At 39.9% G+C, this 13,681-nt stretch overlaps 1 protein-coding gene across 6 annotated transcripts in view; it reads right to left on the bottom strand.

Annotated features, from left to right (window-relative positions):
* The window catches only part of PIGG (phosphatidylinositol glycan anchor biosynthesis class G (EMM blood group)), a 164,241-nt gene that overhangs the window by 45,593 nt on the left and 104,967 nt on the right, over nt 1-13,681 (bottom strand). For 5 of the 6 annotated variants that reach the window (XM_084628287.1, XM_084628290.1, XM_084628289.1 and 2 more), the window contains 2 exons: nt 13,051-13,360; nt 8,567-8,730 (listed from right to left, as the gene is read on the bottom strand). In XM_084628287.1, coding sequence (XP_084484413.1) covers nt 8,567-8,730; nt 13,051-13,360 — 474 coding nt within the window. The remainder of the gene's footprint in view (nt 1-8,566; nt 8,731-13,050; nt 13,361-13,681) is intronic. The other variant, XR_014711656.1, reaches the window with a different exon arrangement.

Below are 13,681 nucleotides of genomic sequence, written 5' to 3'. Positions count from 1 at the left end.
TCTGAGAAATGGGATGTTTTGTCCACTAGTCTTAAACTTGGCTAAAATGAACCAATATTTTATTGTCCAGCTTTTGATATATTGCTGGTACCCCTGGCCTACCTATCAGTTCCAAGGTTTCCTTCTGGCATAGTTTTTATCCCTTCTTTTGCCGTTCTAGCCAGAGAATGAGTGAAGATAATATTTCTGCCTGTTGGCCTTGTAGTCAGAGTTCTGTTTGATGAACAAAGGGCCAGCTTTAGTTTAGATGCATTGTCTCCAACTATCTCATCCAATTTCCCCCCCAAAAGGAGAGTGCATGGAAACTTTGAGGTCCCCGGGATTTACGGAAGTGGTCTCTGCTACCCAGGGACATAAATAGATTTGGCACCTGGCTACTAAGTTAGACGTCATGGTTTGGGCTGCAAGTCACATGATGTTCATGCAGGCATTTCCCACAGAAGTAAATGCTAGGGATATTCTCTTAAAGATGGACGGGTAGTCAGGATGGTCCTTCCTGTCTAGAGACTTTAGGTATCCTAGCCAAACCACATTAGCTCTTGGGAAGCAGGTAGTGGCCAAAGAGGCTCTTACAGCTGCCAAAGAAGCCTCAAAGTCTCTCCATAGGGTGGCTTCCACCTTTCTGTCCTATGCATCCTGGGTGGGAAGGTCACCTTCTGATGGTATAACTATCACGGTTTCAGGGTTAACTGTAACTTTAACCCTCCCCCCCCCCATCTACCTCGAGGGCACCCACTTAAAGTTTCAGGCTCCCAGCTGTCACCACTGTCCCTTAACACTATGCAACTTTTAAAAAACATTCTACATAATTCATTAATTTTTGTTAATCTGCTCTACAATCCTGGGTTTGTTTTTTCATTATGTAGTTTAAACAGCCTGTTCCACTAATGATAGAAGTAACTTAGAACTATTATAAGTAATCTTTTCTAGGGCTTTCAAGTCTCCCTAGAATTCTGCTAACAGTTCCTGTCCAGATTCTTAATTTTCCTTAGAAAAATACTGGTTTGCTGAACATTAGAACCAAAGTCAGTGAAGGAAGCAGTTCCTTCCTAGCCATGCCTAATGTCAGTTAACCAGTTTATGACTATAAAGTCAGTTTATAACTATAAACTGGTGCCAAGTATCAGAGGAGTAGCCATGTTAATCGGTATCCACAAAAACAACAAGGAGTCCGGTGGCACCTTAAAGACTAAGGGATTTATTTGGGCATAAGGATTTGTGGGTAAAAAACCCCCACTTCTTCAGATGCATGGAGTGAAAATTACAGATACAGGCATAAATATACTGGCACATGAAGAGAAGGGAGTTACCTTACAAGGGAGAACCAGTGTTGACAAGGCCAATTGAATCAGGGTAGATGTGGTCCACTCCCAATAACTAATAACTGCATGGCCTCTTCCTGACAGTTGAAATGACAGACTGGACTTGCAACTTCCTGAGGAAACTACAATGCATTGGTGATCTTCCTGAAAACACCATCCTGGCCACCATGGATGTAGAACCTCTTTACACCAATATTGCACACGAGGATGGACTACAAGCTGTCAGGAACAGTATCCCTAATGAGGCCACGGCACACCTTGTGGCTGACCTTTGTGACTTTGTCCTCACCCACAACCATTTCAGATTTGGGGACAACTTATACCTTCAAGTCAGCGGCACTGCTATGGGTACCCGCATGTCCCTCCACAGTATGCCAACATTTTTATGGCTGATTTAGAACAATGCTTCCTCAGCTCTCGTCTCCTAGCACTCCTCCTCTACTTATGCTACATTGATGACATCATCATATGGACCCACAGGAAGGAGGCCCTTGAAGAATTCCACCTGGATTTCAACAATTTCCACCCCACCATCAACATCAGCCTGGACCAGTCCACACAAGAGATCCACTTCCTGGACACTACAGTGCAAATAAGTGATGCTCACATAAACACCACCCTATAGCAGAAACCTATTGACCACTATACTTACCTACATGCCTTTAGCTTCCATCCAGGACATATCACACGATCCACTGTCTATAACCAAGCCTTAAGATACAACCGCATTTGCTCCAATCCCTCAGACAGAGACAAACACCTACAAGATCTTTATCAAGCATTCTTAAAACTACAGTACCCACTTGGGGAAGTGAGGAAACAGATTGACAGAGCAAGACGGGTACCCAGAAGTCACTGACTACAGGGCAGGCCCAACAAGGAAAATAACAGACCACCACTGGCCATCACGTACAGCCCCCAGCTAAAACCTCTCCAGCGCATCATCAGCGATCTACAACCTATCTTGGAAAAGAATCCCCACTCTCACAGGCCTTGGGAGGTAGGCCAATCCTCACTTACGGACAGCCCCCCAACCTGAAGCAAATACTCACCAGCAACTACACACCACACCACAGAAACACTTTCCCAGGAACCAATCCCTGTAACAAATCCCATTGCCTTCTCTGTCCCCATATCTACTCTAGTGATACCATCAGAGGACCCAACCACACCAGCCACACCATCAGAGGCTCATTCACCGGCACATCTACTAATGTGATATACGCCATCATGTGCCAGCAATGCCCCTCTGCCACCACGTACATTGGCTAAACCGGATAGTGTCTACGTAAAAGGATAAATGGACACATATCAGACATCAGAAATAGTAACATACAAAAGCCAGTAGGAGAACACTTGCCTCCCTGGACGCTCAATAATAGATTTAAAAGAAGCCATTCTTCAACAAAAAAAAACATCAAAAACAGACTTCAAAGAGAAACTGCAGAGCTACAATTCATTTGCAAACTTAATGCCATTAATTTGAGTTTGATTAGGGACTGGGAGTGGTTAGCTCACTACAAAAGCAATTTTCCCTCTCTTGGTATTGGACTCCGCGTCACCAATTATTGGGAGTGGATCACATCCACCCTGACTGAATTGGCCTTCTACATTGGTTCTCCACTTGTAAGGTAACTGCCTTCTCTTCACGTGCCAATATATATTTATGCCTGTATCTGTAATTTTCACTCCATGCATCTGAAGAAGTGTTGTTTATTTTTTACCCACAAAAGCTTATGCCCAAATAAGTCTGTTAGTCTTTAAGGTGCCATCGGACTCCTTGTTTTTATGACTATAAACTGTTAGTATTGCAGTTGGCTCTGCTATGGGACCTAGTCGTACCTGTATTTATTCTTTAACAGAACCACTTCATCCTATGAGAATTAATTTCTGCAGCCTTTGCAACTGGAGTTGGAAATGCTGGTCGCATAAAATAGCTTATGAAATTTAATAAAGGATCAGATACTTATGTTTTTATAATAGAACCACACTACACAGGCAATCTCTCGGAAGCACAGTAGATAACAGGTAGTAGGTCTGCAGAGACAGTGAAAACTGCTTGGCAAAATAAACCACACACTACCAAACATACTTCCAATAAGATGTAAGAGGGGGAAAAACCCAGGAGATGAGATACTGTAAAGTCTAAAATCAGAATTTTTGGTGGAAGCCAGTAATCCATAGACACTCTGCTTTTGACTGAAGATCACATGCAAGGAAAGAGAACAGCTAAAACATCCAAATATTGAACACCAGATTCTGCCTCCCTTATTCCTGTCAAGTAGTACCTTTCTCAACAAATAGTTCTCTTGGTTCCAGTGGAAATATTCACATAGTAAGTTGCTACTCAGCATGACTAAGAGTGGCAATCTGGACCCAAGTATTTAAGGCAGTGACCATCTGTTATGTGTTACTACAGGATCTAGCACCAGGAGGACCTGGCTTGTATACAATTGAGTCCTTAGACGCTACACAGTACAAAACATATTTCTGACACGCAGGATTAAGTGTCTTGAATATTTTAAATTCCAATCCCCTTTGAATATGCACATCCTGTATCTGTTAGTAAAACTTTTACAATAGATATTTATAAATTCAGGCTCACTTCTACCCCCTGCCAATTGCACAGTGTTTCATCTCCTGAACTACGGCTGCATAGTTGGCCCACAGGGGAAGGAGATGACATTTATGTTTCAGTCAGCTTTGAAGCAACTTGTCATGTATTTGTGACACAAGTGATGGTAGGCAACCCTGGTTGGCTGCATAGTTCTCACTTAGAAACAGATGACCAAATCCTGCCTTAACATACAGACTGTGTAATAATATTGGTAGCAATGGGTCACATGGGCCAAGAGTGAGGGCAAAACAAGGCTCATAGGGTATGTCTATGCAGTGTTTTGGAGCCCACAGTAGTGAGCCTTCCAGCCTTGGTCAACAGACTCAGGGTAGTGCTCTAAAACAGCTGTATAGCTAGCACTTTTAAGGGGTAGCCCAGGCTAGAGCTCAGGCTCTGAAGCCCAAACCTGTCCCTAGGCTTCAGAGCCCGAGCTCTAGCCCAAGTCACAACTTTAAACAGGATACTAGCAGGAGCCTTGCTAGTCCAAGTCTGTCGACTCTGGCTGGAAGGCTTGCTCCCATGAGTTCCAAAACACAGTGTAGACATACCCTAGGAGGCTTAATTGGAAATGTCAAAATCTCTGCTCACTGGAATGACAGGGGAATGACCAAAAAGGTGTCAGTTGTCCAATGTTAACTTCAAAGGAAATTCACCTGCCCCTCCTGGAATCATAAATATGTTGTGAGAGATCAAAGAAAACAAGATTTTTGTAGTTCTTCCCCATATTGTTAACACTTATTCCTAGTCCCAAACTATTTCCAAGCATGCATATGCTCTATACAAGAGACATGTAGATGTTTCCAGTGTAGATTTTAAAACCGGCCAGGCTTCCTACAGGAGGCAGGACCTGGATGAGCAGCATGGATTCCTCTTTCTCTATAATATTATATTAACATGGTGAGAACAATTCTTTAGATTCTTCCTCCCAAGGCTGATAGACATGAGCAGCAGTAGCAGCATTTAAAAAGGCAGTATCATTACTGCAATTCAGAGAAAATTCTTGCTTTGCCTCTTTATACCTAAGAAAAACTGACTTTGAAATGGGTGGTATGAGCATTGCATGTCATTGAATTTATACGGGGGTAAAAGGACTGCTTTAGATAAGGTGCAAGCTAGGGATAAAACTGTCAGAAGGTTAAATGGGGAAGGAGCTGTCTTGAGCTACAGTATTTCCTCTAGCCAACATATCCTCATTTTAGTTTGTCAGCACTGTACTAATTTTACAGTAACTTAAGTAATAAGCCCCTTAAGTTATTTCTGAATGCTTATTAGACTAGCAACAAACTTAGTTTATTGAATGACACTACTGCTAAAAATATTAAACATTTTATAGCTATTAGCATGCTATTGTTCTGTGCAATTTCCATCTACAATATCTGAAAAGGCACTCACTCCTATTCAACTGAATGTCTACTGTGTCAATATGAATACAGAAGATTTATTAAAATCTAAGATGATGAAGGTTGTAAAACCATTTTTCATTTCCGGGTTCCAGGAGATATCCAGCAGAACACACTGAAACCAAACTCATCAGGCCAATTAAAATATTGATTCAAACTTTTTGAAGAATTTGAAAATCTGAGTGGCACAACAGGAAATTGAAAGTCAGTAGCAACTTTACTACTCCTCTAGGCATATTTAACAATGCCTCACAAAATATTTAACGAGAAGTCTAAAAAGAATGTTTAGAGCATAAAAGGTTTTTTTAAAACCTAGAGCTGCAATATGTTTAAGTAACGACAGGTTTCAGAGTAGCAGCCGTGGTAGTCTGTATCCGCAAAAAGAAAAGGAGGACTTGTGGCACCTTAGAGACTAACAAATTTATTTGAGCATAAGCTTTCGCGAGCTACAGCTCACTTCATCGGATGCGTTCAGTGGAAAATACAGTGGGGAGATTTTATATACATAGAGAACATGAAACAATGGGTGTTACCATACACACTTTTACGAGAGTGATCAGGTAAGGTGAGCTATTACCAGGAGAGTGGCGGTGGGGGGAAGAGACCACCTTTTGTAGTGATAATCAAGGTGGGCCATTTCCAGCAGCTGACAAGAACGTCTGAGGAACAGCGGGAGGGTGGGGGATAAACATGGGGAAATAGTTTTACTTTGTGTAATGACCCATTCATTCCCAGTCTTTATTCAAGCCTAAGTTAATTGTATCCAGTTTGTAAATTAATTCCAATTCAGCAGTCTCTCTGTGGAGTCTGTTTTTGAAGTTTTAGTTTTTTTGTTGAATTGCCACTTTTAGGTCTGTAATTGAGTGACCAAAGAGACTGAAGTGTTCTGAATGTTTTGAATGTTATAATTCTTCTATGGGTATCCGCATGGCCCCACAGTATGCCAACATTTTTATGGCTGACTTAGAACAACGCTTCCTCAGCTCTCGTCCCCTTACGCCCCTACTCTACTTGCGCTACATTGATGACATCTTCATCATCTGGACCGATGGAAAAGAAGCCCTAGAGGAATTCCACCATGATTTCAACAATTTCCATCCCACCATCAACCTCAGCCTGGACCAGTCCACACACGAGATCCACTTCCTGGACACTACGGTGCTAATAAGCGATGGTCACAGAAACACCACCACCCCCCGCTCTCCTGCTGGTAATAGCTCACCTTACCTGATCAGTCTAGTTACAGTGTGTATGGTAACACCCATTGTTTCATGTTCTCTGTGTATATAAAATCTCCCCACTGTATTTTCCACTGAATGCCTCTGATGAAGTGAGCTGTAGCTCACGAAAGCTTATGCTCAAATAAATTTGTTAGTCTCTAAAGTGCCACAAGTACGCCTTTTCTTTTTATGTTTAAGTAGTGATTCAGATCCGTTGACCCCTTTCCTCTCTCCAGTGTTCCAGCCTTAATTCCAAGGAAAGTGGAACCTGAGCAAAGGACATAGACATTGAATTGCTAATTACAAAACCCTAGGTTAAAAGGAAAAGATACAGGGTATGTCCATATTGTAATTAAAAACCTGCAGCAGGCCCATGCCAGCTGACTTGGACTAAGTGGCTGTTTAATTGCAGTGCAAACGTTCGGGCTTGGGTTGCAGCTAAGACTCTAGGACCCTGCAAGGTGGGAGGGTCCCAGAGCTCGGGCTGCAGCCCAAGCCTGAATGTCTACATCGCAATTAAACAGCCCCGCAAGCCTGAGCCCCGTGAACCCAAGTCTGCTGGCATAGGTCAGCTGCAGGTGTCTAACTGTAGTGCAGACATACCCAGACAGACCCAACCTGACAGTATCTGCAGCACCCAGATTCAAACAAACCCTGAAAGGCTAAAGATGCTGCAAGTTCTACCTAATATATTCAGATGAAACACTGGTCTGCTGCATTTGACCTTAACCAATCAATGACAACAAAAAATGGCCATATATCTAAGTGAGCTATAGAGCTGTCCAGGTTAGGATTCTGGTTTCTGTGACAACAGTAAAGGAGATCTCAGTTTCCAATAGCGGACACTAAGTGTGTTTCCCACGCTGTTTGTACATGTGTGATATCAGCTGTTACAGAAGCAAACTGAATTTTGAATCTGGGTCTTGGGAAGTAAATGAAGTTCAATTTCAAATATTTATTTTTAAAATGTATTTGCATTTTAAATTTATAAAATATATTCCAAAATTGGAGATTTAGCCTTTCCAATTTTCAACAGCACAAAAATGATTTTGTTAAATACTTTCCTAACTTCCGAATGTAAAGTGTTCCCAATTTACACAAAATTATGTAGTAGGCCTAGATCATCAATCCCTTTGACAGAATTTAAAATTTCTAAAAATAAATAGTTACAAAAAACATGCAACTTTTTTTAATGAACTCTTTAAACTCTGAATGGATTACTCAGTGGGCCATTGCTATGGTTACACTGATAAAGGAAGGAAAGATTTGTTCAGTCTCCAAAAATCCAGCCTAAAACTGAGAAATATTTATGCTGCTGCAGGGACATATTATTCAACCAAATCAATACGAGCTTCCGTTTAAGATGCTACCTCAAAAACATTGCTACAAAATTTTAGCTTTCATCTTTGTTATAAAAGCATTCTAAAAACATGCTGTAAAAGCCATTCTCCCTTTGGAAAATCGTTAGAAGACTGATACCCATCTGCATGAATACTGTACATTGCCAAGTGTAAGGTTTTCAAAATATTCCTAAAACTTCAAATTTTGAACCTGAAACCGAAGTAAAAAAATTACAGGAGCTTTGTCTTGTCTTACTCGTCTCCCTCACAGTACTACACTGACACAAAAGCGGTTGTACCCCACTGTGCTGGGCACTGTATGGACTGATACAGATGGAGAGGGAATCTCTGCTCCAGACAGCTCACAATTTAAGTGACAGGTGAAAGGAAGGGGATGGGGATAGAACATCATACATATAAACATGGAGATGATTAACAAACCTGTGCCAGATCCAGGATTTTTTTTTAAAACATGGGAATAAAAATAGGGTGAGAAATAAGGGAGTTAGTAAGAGTACTGAACTATAAAAAGGGCAGGAAGAGCAACTAAGGGCTAAAGTTAAGGGGGGAAAGGCATATGAGCTCCTGTTTACATTATGTGGATGCTTTTCTGTATCTGTGAGAACCATTCCTTTTAATTTTATCAGCTTTTAGTACAGACAATTACCTGCTAACTTCGGAGCTCAAGTAGCACAGCAAGTGAATGGCCCAAAGCAAAGGTCCTGCGTACGTTGCAAACCCAGTAAGAAAAATTGCTGGTATTTCCACATAGTTGTCTAATCCCACAAAACCAGCTGAAATATCCACTGTAGCAATACTATTTGAGTTTCCCTGAAAATAAAACAAAGATATCACTTAGATGTCTGAAAGGCAGAATGAAACAGTACACATCAAAGAGTTTAATTAACACGTAGCTTTAAAGGCTTAATAAATCTTTGAGCCCTAAATCAGTATTCTGAATTTAACTAAAGAAACTTATGAGAAAGAGGTTCTACGTTAGCACATAAATGAGGAACACAAACAACCCTTGAAGCATGAAGCTTTTCTCACAAGCAAGAATAAAAATAAATCTTTGGCAAATGCAACCTTTGCTACGTAGGTAGCTAAATGCTACCTTAATATAGCATATATGCTGTGGAGAATAACTCCTTTATGTTCAAAAGTCTGAAGGACGGGAGGCAACCATATGCCTCTGAAAACAGCACTTATTTTGCTCAAAACATGAAATTTCATATGGTCAGAAGCACCTCTCACTATCTGGAAGCTATTAGTTGCATTGCCGTGGCAACATTTTGTGACACCGACAATAAGGAAGTGCTATGTCAGACTAACGAGTTTCCAATCTGCTTTAACACTAGTTTAATGACACAGAAGCTTAGTGTTCTGATTGCTTTTCCTCATGACCTGGCCTTAAACTCATGCATCTCTTTAGTAACTAGAGTATCATGCAGAATAAATAGGTGTACAAGCAGGTTGTGCAAGAAAAATCAAGAGTTATTTTAAATAATTATTTGAATCCAATCATTACATTTAATATGAAATAAAAGAAGAAAGGCAAGAACAATATTCAAGGTTTTAGCCTACAATTTCCTTCCTCCCTCTTACAGGCACATTGTTTCAAAAGACAGTTAAAGACGACAAGTCTGACCAATGCAATCAAATGGAAGCCTCATCTGCCAATGGTCATCCATTCCTGACAATTTTACATTGTAAGTTCTTTTGAATAAAGTTTTACTAATATGAACTTCTCCGCATATTTTCAATTGCTATTTTCTTAGTTATGAAGCCGACCATGGAATACTAACTGAAACCTCAACTTATGAACTGGATTTGGAGACTTTTTAAAACACATTATTTACTTTAAGCTGTCACTGCTTGTAAACATCAGGTTTCAGCATGAAGACAGGTTTCAGCCAGACCACACCACATGATCCATTGTCTACAGCCAAGCTCTACGATACAACCGCATTTGCTCCAACCCTCAGAGAGACAAACACCTACAAGATCTCTCTCAAGCGTTCTTACAACTACAGTACCCACCTGCTGAAGTGAAGAAACAGATTGACAGAGCCAGAGGAGTACCCAAAAGTTACCTACTACAGGACAGGCTCAACAAAGAAAACAACAGAACGCCACTAGCCATCACCTTCAGCCCCCAACTAAAACCTCTCCAACGCATCATCAAGGGTCTACAACCTATCCTGAAGGATGACCCGTCACTCTCTCAGATCTTTGAAGACAGGCCAGTCCTTGCTTACAGACAGCCCCCCAACTTGAAGCAAATACTCACCAGCAACCACACACCACACAACAGAACCACTAACCCAGAAACCTATCCTTGCAACAAAGCCCATTGCCAACTGTGTCCACATATCTGTTCAGGGGACACCATCATAGGGCCTAATCACATCAGCCACACTATCAGAGGCTCGTTCACCTGCACATCTACCAATGTGATATAAGCCATCATGTGCCAGCAATGCCCCTCTGCCATGTACGTTGGCCAAACTGGACAGTCTCTACGTAAAAGAACAAATGGACACAAATCAGATGTCAAGAATTATAACATTCAAAAACCAGTCGGAGAACACTTCAATCTCTTTGGTCACTCGATTACAGACCTAAAAGTGGCAATTCTTCAACAAAAAAAACTTCAAAAGCAGACTCCAACAAGAGACTGCTGAATTGGAATTAATTTGTAAACTGGATACAATTAACTTAGGCTTGAATAAAGACTGGGAGTGGATGGGTCATTACACAAAGTAAAACTATTTCCCCATGTTTATCCCCCCCACACACACACACACACACACTGTTCCTCAGACGTTCTTGTCAACTGCTGGAAATGGCCCACCTTGATCATCACTAAAAAAGGTCCCGTCCCCCCCCCCGGCCCCCGCTCTCCTGCTGGTAATAGGCTCACCTTACCTGATCAATCTCGTTACAGTGTGTATTCTTAACACCCATTGTTTCATGTTCTCTGTGTATATAAATCTCCCCACTGTATTTTCCACTGAATGCATCCGTGAGCTGTAGCTCACGAAAGCCTATGCTCAAATAAATTTGTTAGTCTCTAAGGTGCCACAAGTCCTCCTTTTAGTATGAAGACAATGGTCTACATTTTTTAGGACTCTATAATTAATGAAGACTAAAGTAATCTTTACTTCTGTTGTCACTGCATGCTCTGAATTAAACAGCAATGATAAAACCACAGGGCACTTCCAGGGAATTAATGATCCATTGGAAGGAGCGGATGGCTTGAGGCTCAGGAAAATAATGATAATCAGGCAAGGTTTGTTGAAAAATTCATTGAGGTTCATAAGCTACTGACTTACAGTAACAACGTGACACACAAAAAAGATGCTGATTTAACTGTATTAAATTTGTTACAGTTGGTTAATAAGCTTGATTTTTTTTCCCTTCATCTTGTAACACAATGTAGCAATTAAAGCAAAAAAGCAACAGGAGTCAAAGTAAGCTGGCTTTCGCATCTTCATCTCAATAAAAGCCCTCAATTATACTGATCCAGCCACTGGCAAATTAATATCTTTCCTCTAAATATAACTATTTCTCCAATTTTACAATAAAAATACCATATATAAAAGTTAAGAAAGTGTCCCTGATAATTTCCCTGAAGAAAAGCCTGGCCAGCAACCCTCACACCTCATATAGAATATATTCCCATATAGCAGGAGAAAAAGCCACAGAAATTCCTTATGACTAACCACCCACAATGTCTCTCTCATTCAGAAGGAAGTCAATCCAATCCACATCTCCCTTCCACAAGGATGGAAATGCTGGTTGAGGTAGCCTGGGACCAGCACAAAGGACAAAGAGGGAAAAATGTCACTCTCCCAAATCAATGTCCATAAATAATGTATCCTTATATTCTATATCCCCAATATTACCCTGAGAGTTATATTTGCCACCCTTACTCACAGTAGAGCAGTTCTACTCATTGATGTCAATGAGGCTCCGCAGGAAGTAAGGTAGCAGAATTTGGCCTTTCTTCAGATTCTCAACAATTTACATTTACAATAGTTTTAATCTCACCTAAACTACATCAAAGTTTCATACAGTTCCAGTTCAGAGGCTTTGTATGTCTCAAGTCAGTGACAGAACTAGATTTGTCTGTTGCTATTTTAAATATTAATCATGTCTGTTAACATTCTTAAATTAATTATTTGTATTGCAGTAGCACCTAGGAGTCCTGGGACTCCATATTAAAGTGGAATATTTTTATACAAACCAGCATGATCCAAGCAGGGTGAATGAACATGATTTTACATGCCACTGTTTTTGCCAATATTACAGTCCACAATGAAGATATTTACTGGAGTTACCTGATCTTTTCCCCATTTGAAAAAAACAGTGGCAGTAAATATTTATACTATGGCAGGAAATCAAAGCACTTCTGAGAATTTGGCAAAACACCATCTCAAATTATTTATTAAATACCTTAATTAACATGGACCATAGAAGTTTTTCAAAAGCTTTTAAAATTTTTAAATTAGTCCACTTAGCCCTTGAGTTTTCCCATTGCCCACTGAAACTACCACTATTAATACCTCCTGCTCCACAAATGAACTTTACATATTTCCTTTTGTATATACTTTATTTCTGAAGCTCTATTCCTTCAAGAATTTAGTTGATGTTATAATATTACGAATAAAACATTCTGAAAGTTGTATCACTATTTTCAGAAGCTATCCTTCCCCATATGTGCCAGGATAGATTTTACCATATTATATTTTATTAGTAGTAGCCTTTAGAGACAGACTAAACTAGACCAGAAGTTATAAAATGACTGCAATTTTATATTAGCTTAGTTCATGTTCTTGCCAAGAACACTGTACGTTTTTATATATATATATATATATATATATATATATAAAAAATATAAAAAATATAAAAAATGTGCATGTTAGCACTATTTATTTATTTTTTGTATGTACGTGCAAATGTTATTCCACGCTAAATAGCATAGGTTGGTGGAGAATAAAGTTAACTGAAACCTAGGGGCCTCACTCTGCATGAGTAGTTCCACTGACTTGAGTCTTTGCAGGATCAGGCCCTATGGTGCAATTTAACACAACACATGGTAGAATACCTACACACATTATTTTCACTGATGCTGTATTATCAGCTTACCTGAAAATAGAAGAAGGCTTGGCCAAACCAATAATGCATAATAGTAATTTGAGCTGCATCAAATTTTAGTGGCTTCCAGATACATCTTGTCATTATCATTTGAATCAGTAGGCAAAACACCAAAACTGGCAGGTTATGGGGTCTAAATAGCAGGGCTGCTAGCAGAACCAATCCGCTATATACTTCCCATAAACCAATACTCTTGGTCTTGCAGTCTGCAGATATAACCTGTGATTTGAGTAAATCTTTGGTTCCAGTGAAGATTATGCCAAGAACAAAGACATAAACAAAACGAGCTTCAATAATTCCCCTAAAAAGGAAAACCAGAAAGATAATTTGTTAGTATCTATTTTCACAAGTCAAAAAAAGTATGAGACAAAGATGATTCTGAGAAATGCATCAAAATTCAAGTGTGATCACTGACCAAGTGTGTCATAAAGTGTATTTCAAATAGAATAGTGTTAAAAATATTTCAAATTTAAACTGTGCTACCCCAATGAAACAGCTTTGGCAACGAACACATTGGTTTTTTTTAATTGTTAAGTCAGCTAAAGTCACTGCAATGATTTGTTACTCCTATCAAGTATCAATCCTGGTACATATGGGGAAGGATAGCTCCTAAACTTACTAA

This window comes from Lepidochelys olivacea, assembly GCF_965140295.1.
Source record: "Lepidochelys olivacea isolate rLepOli2 genome assembly, chromosome: 5".
In the NCBI taxonomy this organism is placed as follows: domain Eukaryota; kingdom Metazoa; phylum Chordata; order Testudines; family Cheloniidae; genus Lepidochelys; species Lepidochelys olivacea.
The sequence above is the reverse complement of the archived record's forward strand: the minus strand, read 5'-3'. Positions and strand labels throughout refer to the sequence as shown.